General features: G+C 38.2%; 1 protein-coding gene across 1 annotated transcript in view; it reads left to right on the forward strand.

Moving 5' to 3' along the window:
- The window catches only part of LOC101847744 (coiled-coil domain-containing protein 43), a gene marked incomplete in the record, with an annotated part of 7,144 nt that extends 3,126 nt beyond the window's left edge, over positions 1 to 4,018 (forward strand). Inside the window, 3 exon segments of the mRNA XM_013085270.2 lie at positions 257 to 392; positions 2,331 to 2,416; positions 3,513 to 4,018. Coding sequence (XP_012940724.1) covers positions 257 to 392; positions 2,331 to 2,416; positions 3,513 to 3,703 — 413 coding nt within the window.
- Between the last annotated feature and the right edge of the window lie 2,932 nt (positions 4,019 to 6,950).

Genomic DNA, 6,950 nt, shown 5'->3' on the forward strand with positions numbered 1-6,950 from the left:
CACACACACATGTAATACACTTATACATGAACACACACACTCACACGCACACACACACACACTCTCTCACACACACACACACTCTCACACACACACTCTCTCTCACTCTCACGCACACATGCATACGTATATATACTTGTAATATATGCTTACACTCTCAGACAGACCCATGATGACACATAATCGTATATCAATGGTAAAAATGAAAAAAAAAATTGTTAACAGTGGTGTTTATTTGTATTTCTTTACTCTTCAGACAAGGGTGATCAACTCTCAACCTTTTTGGGCCAACAGACTTTGGCTACTGTGAAAGAGAAAAAACTTACGAAGGAAGAAGCAGAGCGCAAGGCAGCCATCTTGGCACAGTATGCTCAGGTTTCAGACGGAGAAGAGTATCCTTGAACAGTTAATGTTTGATCTCTGGTTAATTCTTACATTAACAAACAGCTTTACGACAGTTGGAAATTACAAAGGAACAGACCGACCTGTAAATGGGCAAAATTCCACTAATGATTTCTTACCAAAAAAGTGAAGAAACACTGGTAGCCTAAGAAATGAAATGTTTGAAAGTGCATACATTCAATAGGTAGCGTAAACACGGCCTCGCGGGCACTCGCGGCCTTCCGACCACGTGGTATCGGTGAAATCGGGGTAATTCCGATCGCTGTTTCTTTGCTCTTTCGCTATAAAACACCAAGTGCTGTACACCTTGTAAAAGTTCAGCTTTTCCTCGTTACAATGGTGTAAGTTGTTTTTATGTCCGGTTAATAGGAGTTGGAGAATCGCCGACGAAAGCGAAGCCCCTCGCGGTCGGAATGCGTGGTCGGCCGGTTGAAAAATTGACACGGGTGCATTCAAATGCTTCGCGGAACGAGGAATGATTAAATACTGTCTTTTCATTGGCGGAGAACTGTAGAGCTTTAAACGGGCTTTCCCGTGGTATGTGTTTTGCCTTTGCCGTCTAAATAGAAAGCTTTTAAAAATACTGTCAAAATGTTTAAAGATCACTTTTTACCCATAATATGTAAAATACCGGCTTAAAAAATATGTCTAATAAAAGATCAATTTATTTTCTATTAGATAAAAGTAATCAGCTTGGAATTATTTTTCATCAATCCTTCCGCGAGACTCAGAAAGCATGTGACCCCGCACGCGGGGTACACTACAGTATAGAGCCGACTCGCTCGCTGCGGGGCCCGGTGCGGCGCCAGCCGGGTCAACGCTCTGTGTTTTTGTCGAAATAACGACAGATCATCGTGTTTGAAGTGATAAAATACTGATTTGTCATGATCTCACAGTCTTGAAAAAAATTAGGCTCCATATATTTGTTATAGTGATTGTACTCTGTTAATGTGGAGATGTTTAGTGCTCTTGGTACTCTTTTATTGTATGTCAAACATGGGGTTGCAGCCAGTGACTGACTTTAACAAATTTGATCAAATTTTAAACAACTACCATTTTCTTAAAAATTGACTGAGAGGTTAAAGAATGGTACCAAAATGCTCAGTGGATATAGGCCTTTCAAATGGAACTGATAAATTTGGCATACAACTACTTTGAAAATTTAGTTTCTGGTACCTACATTCAAAGATATATAAATATTTTAGATGCAAAAAATTGCAAGATTTTTTTCCTTCGTTGATCCCAACAGAATATTTGATTTGATAAAGGCCATTGGCCTTTAATTGTAAATTACATGGTTTAAAAATGTTAAATATTATTTTTAAAAATTATTCAAATTAAGAATTTATTTATACCAAATTTTAGTATTTTAGCATTTTAGTAGAGGTGTTGACCAGAATCGTGCTGTGCAGTGAACTGTTGCGAATAGAACCAGCTTTTTTACGCTTGCTCATATGACCTTATGCAGCTGCGAGCGCCGTAAAACTCTTACTAAAACAAACGATCCAAAAAAGATATCACAAAGATATTGTAGAACCTGCTCTAATGGTTACTTGTCCAAGACAATCACCTATACTTACAAAGGACCACTTACTACTCCCCCCCCTTGCGTTTTAAGAAATGTTATAAGGACACTGTCCAAGACGTTCACCAGTCTAATACGTTCACCTGTCTAATACATTCACCTGTCTAATACATTCACCTGTCTAAGACGTTCACCTGTCTAAGACATTCACCTGTCTAAGACGTTCACCTGTCTAATATGTTCACCTGACTAAGACAACCTCTGTTCTCCTCAATAAAGGGTGGCCATTTTCGACAAATTTCAGGCGAACTTAAGCAATATTCAATTTCAATTTATTCATATTGTGTTGGTATTTGTCCATCAGTGGAAAAGTGCTTTCTTATTGTCCTTAACATATGACCAGGTCAGAAGACGAAGGCGATGACTCGGATGGCAGTCCGGCGACTGGCGGAGGAGGAGGAGGGAAAGGGCGAGGAGAAACCCAGGACTGTATCCTTTTGTTACAGCAGCTGTTCCCTGCTTCCATCTTGCTTCCCATTGATCCTGAAAGGTTTGATATATATATATATATAAATGGCTTGTCAGAAGTGTCGTTTTTTTTGTGTGGACAAATCCGGAAATCCGAATTTTAGAAATTATCCAGATATTGGACTTTATATTCGAAAAAAGTCTTGATGAAATATGAATAAATAAGGCAATATGATTTGTAAATTTTGAGTCCCGGCTCAGGTGTTTCCACAGGGTCTGAAAAGTTCAGGATTTTTGTTCCATAGCAGTTGGCACCTTTGGCTCCCGTATCATCAGTATGATTATTTATCACTATCCGTACGCCTTGGGTCATTTTGTACCCCGAATACACATTTTAGAATACTTCTAGTGCGAAGATCTCTTTGAAACTTTCAGTATTTCTCAAAAAATCATTTTGATAGACTGCTATGCAAAGCTTACGGATAGGATTCACGAGTAAATTTCCTCTATGGAAAGTGGTGGCACAGAGTTCCCTACGTCGTTTTGATACAATAGTAAACACGACATATGGATAGGGTTTATTACTTCTTCATCATGTGCCAGATCTGAGACAGATATCAGCAATCGTGGTTTCCTAGTCATTTCTTTGTTCAAAATTTGGTCTACTCTCAACAAACCAGTATGATGCTGGCCTTTCCCCATCTGTTGATGTTCTGTAAGTACTTTGTTTGCTGGTGTACCTCTGCCTCTTTTGCTTTCTGTTCTATAATTGAGGAGGTGGGGGGCAAGGGATTTGTTCTCAAGTTTGTCTCTTTCTCACTGCTTGTGCTATCTTTTAACAAATATTTAAAATATGACAAAAAATTTTGTGCCAGAATTGGTCTCATCAGTCATAGCAGAAGCCACAAGTCCACTTAATTTTTATTTCTTCTATTTTGCTGAAGAAATATTATCCTTCGCAAATGCATGGGACATGATTTAACATTTACAGACAGACTTATTATTATTATATTTTTTATCTTTAAAAATGTAATATTATCACTATTATTAGTAATTTATATAAAACATGGAGAACGCCTATCTTGTTATGGTTATAGTATCCTTACAGAAAATTCAGCTCTGCTCATGAGAAATGTGAACAAGGAGGAAGTTGCACGAGCTGAGAAAGATTTGAGAGAAAAGGCGCGGGAGGAAGTGGAAAAGAAAAAGGAGAAGGACAAGCAAGACCGGGCTGCTCAGAAACAGAAGCAACAGGAGAGGAAGGACACGGAGAAGAAGAGAACCCAGAAAGGAGAGAAGAGGAGATAACCCTGTCTGTGGCGATTTAGTTTGTGATTGTAGAAGGAGAATGTGAAATATTGTTGTGTGATCATGATGATAATAGTAATAATTGCATTTATTTAGCACATATCCATGTTCTGCAGCATGTTCTATGCACTGTACAATTATCACTACGGGATGGGGTATTTACTTAAACTCTGCAGTCAAGGGATTGAGCTGGAGAGGCAGGGTTCTCAGTCTGTCTCCAATTTTTCTGATTATTAATTTATCATGACAGGCGGAGTCTGTTTAATCCAAACACGTTTAATCAGAAAACATCAGTAAACCAAAAGAAAAATAAAATCCTCGATTGTTTTCTTGACTATATGAGTTATCTCTCAAAACAGAAAACACTGCTGAAGCTAAACTTACAAAAATCCAGCGGTCTGGCAGATTTCAGTTTAAGTAAGCGGACTCCACTCTATTTTTGGAGTAACTGCAGTTAGACAGAAAAGAGTACCACTGCTCTGTCTCATGATCAATTTTTCTTTCTGCAGTGAGGTTGGGTTAGAGAATCATGATACAAAGAAATAATACGTGTCATCTGCCAGCTATTCAGGTGTACTGAACCCAAAAGTTCAAATACTTTTTTTGTTGCAGTTTCTTAATCTTAATTTGGGGTATTAGTATTAGTTAAATGTGCTCAAGAAATGCTTAGTTGAAATTGAAATTCTAAATGTTGAAAAAAATCAAGCAAACAAAAATACGTTTAATGCTGGTACATATTTCTTCTTCCTTGTTCTCGAATCAGGTACATATGAATGTAACAGTTTTTTGCTCTCTCTTGAAAAATGTTGCCTTCTAGGCTCAGTACATTGTTTTTTAAAGTTTTTAGTAAGGTTTTACGCCGCTCGCAACTGCATAAGGTCACATGAGCGCCAAGGGGTGGATGTCAACGGAGAAGTTCAAACGGGGAATCAGGGTTGTTCTGCTCACCCCTCTGGCCTCAACAGCGCAAAGTCTGTTTCGACTATCAAGAAACCCTGGAAATAGCAGTTCGCAAGAGAGTGACAAACATACAAAATAAGTAGAGGAAAAAATGACGATAGTAAGGATGAGGAAAGAAAAAGCAACAGTTCCCCCTATTTTGTTCCAACACAGTACGAGCATTACATTGACAGATCAGATTTACAATTCTACTGTGCATAAAAACGTGTTAATATCCCCCCTTTGGGAATGACCTAAAGTTACTTCAATCAGTAGCAATGCCTGGGGGGGGGGCTCAGTACACTTAAACAGCTTGTCAGTGTTGTGCTTGATTAAAGAAAATTCGGTCTGATTTATGTGCATGGTTTTGTGTATCTGTTTTTTCTGTGAGACCGCCATGCGTGTGATCTTTCTGCCAATGACATTTTCACCCTGTGTCAAGGTGGATGGTTGATGGGTGCTCTGATGTGGTCTGCTCCTTCTTTCTTACCAAACGTCTATCATTCTTATCTCTCCTCCTTTTTTGTGTTTGTTACCCTCTTGTAACACCTCTTATCTTCGGCACTTATATGACCTAATTGTGTTGCAAGAGTTGTAAAACTCTCACTAAAACTGAAACTAAAACATTTGGCAAGTTGGTGGAGTCCCAGAATACCAAATCTGTTTTGTCAGTAAAGGAACATTTTCTTCCTTTCAACAGCAAATTTCCCATAGTTCAACAAATTTTTTTGCTGCCGCTGTAGTTGCCGATAAATGTGATTTCATAGAGGTGACAACAGGTATATGAATCTGCTGAGTGGAGGTAATTTTTTTTTCGTCATCTTTTATTGAGAGAATTTCCTATCCAGTCTCAGTATCCAGTGATAGGAAAAAGTGTGCCTCCGTCCAAATGTTTTGTTTTGTGTACAAAGTAGTGAGGCTTTCAATTTCGTCAACGTCTGATGTTTTCTTTTGGTTTATTTCCAGACTATTTTTCCTGATTATATGTAATGTATACGTACAATATGTGTATACAATGTATACAGCCTACTCCTCATACACCATACTCTCAAAAGACATCTTATTGAAAATAATTTTTTTAATGTGTTTTAGAGAGAAACTAATAATAAGTGACAAGAAAGTGATGAATTGCTGCTTACCTAAACCTTATTGCGAATGTATTTGTGTATGTGTGTTAGGTTAATTCCTATAACAGTGGTGCATGTCTATTCATTGTTAGTCGGGCATTAGAAGTGGTGTGTTACTGTTATCACAGTTTTGACAAATCTGCTGAGTAAGTGTTTTCTTGGATACACGACAAGGTCGCGTCGGGCTGTACATGTACATGTGTGAAGATTTTTGTGACTTCTTTCTGTTGCTTACACCCCCCCCCCCCCCCTCATAATTTCAAGCGCTTCTATTGAAACACAACAAAATTATTTTGATTATTATAAGATAATTTAAATAATTATTTATCAAATGCAGAAATTCTCCTTGGACTGCTGACACTCAATGGCTGTCTCAAGAGGGGTCAGTGGCTCTGTAAATGATAGATCTAATTACTGCAAAAACTGCGATGTCTTGATGAAAAAACTAAATCATAAATGGATGCTTCAACTTCAATAGTTATGTTGCCGCCCCCCCCCTATTCTTTTTTCTTCAAGTGGGCTGCAACTCAGTGATCTCTGTGGTGATCCTACTGGATGTGATGATTAAAAAATAATACAGCGCAGAGTGTGGTGAACTATTCCCACACCTTTTCCATGATGATTGTTTTTGTTGTGCAATAGATTCCCCCCTTACAACAACTCATGTAATGCAGCAGCTGTGAACAATAACTTTGATTGCAACTGCATTGTTTTGTTACATGTCGAATAAATCTTGTTTCACATTTCAAAGAGGCTTATCCAGTGTTATCCCTGATAATTTGCTTTATTAGTAGCCATACATTTCTTTGTAGACCTATACTATCTATCTATTTTTGTGACGTCATCAATTCTGGATGATGGGTGTCTGGGATGTAGCGGTTAGGCGTATAACACCTACATGAAAAAGACTAACAGTGAACAGTATACAGACTGCTAAACCATAAATGTGTTTTTAATTAAAAGCCTGGGTAGCCATCCTTTGTAGTGTGTGGTTGGCGAGTGCTCTCGTGTAGTTTGCACCTCGTTTCCTGTCAGGCGTCTATTGTCTTTATCGCACTTTTTTGTGTGCATTTGTTACTTTCTTGTAACAACTCTATTCTTCGGTGCTTATTTGACCAAATTGTCTTGCAAGTGCAGTAAAACTCTTACCAGAACTATAACACCTAAGACGTCTTCTGGGT

Source organism: Aplysia californica, unplaced genomic scaffold (assembly GCF_000002075.1).
Source record: "Aplysia californica isolate F4 #8 unplaced genomic scaffold, AplCal3.0 scaffold00361, whole genome shotgun sequence".
NCBI lineage: Eukaryota > Metazoa > Mollusca > Gastropoda > Aplysiida > Aplysiidae > Aplysia > Aplysia californica.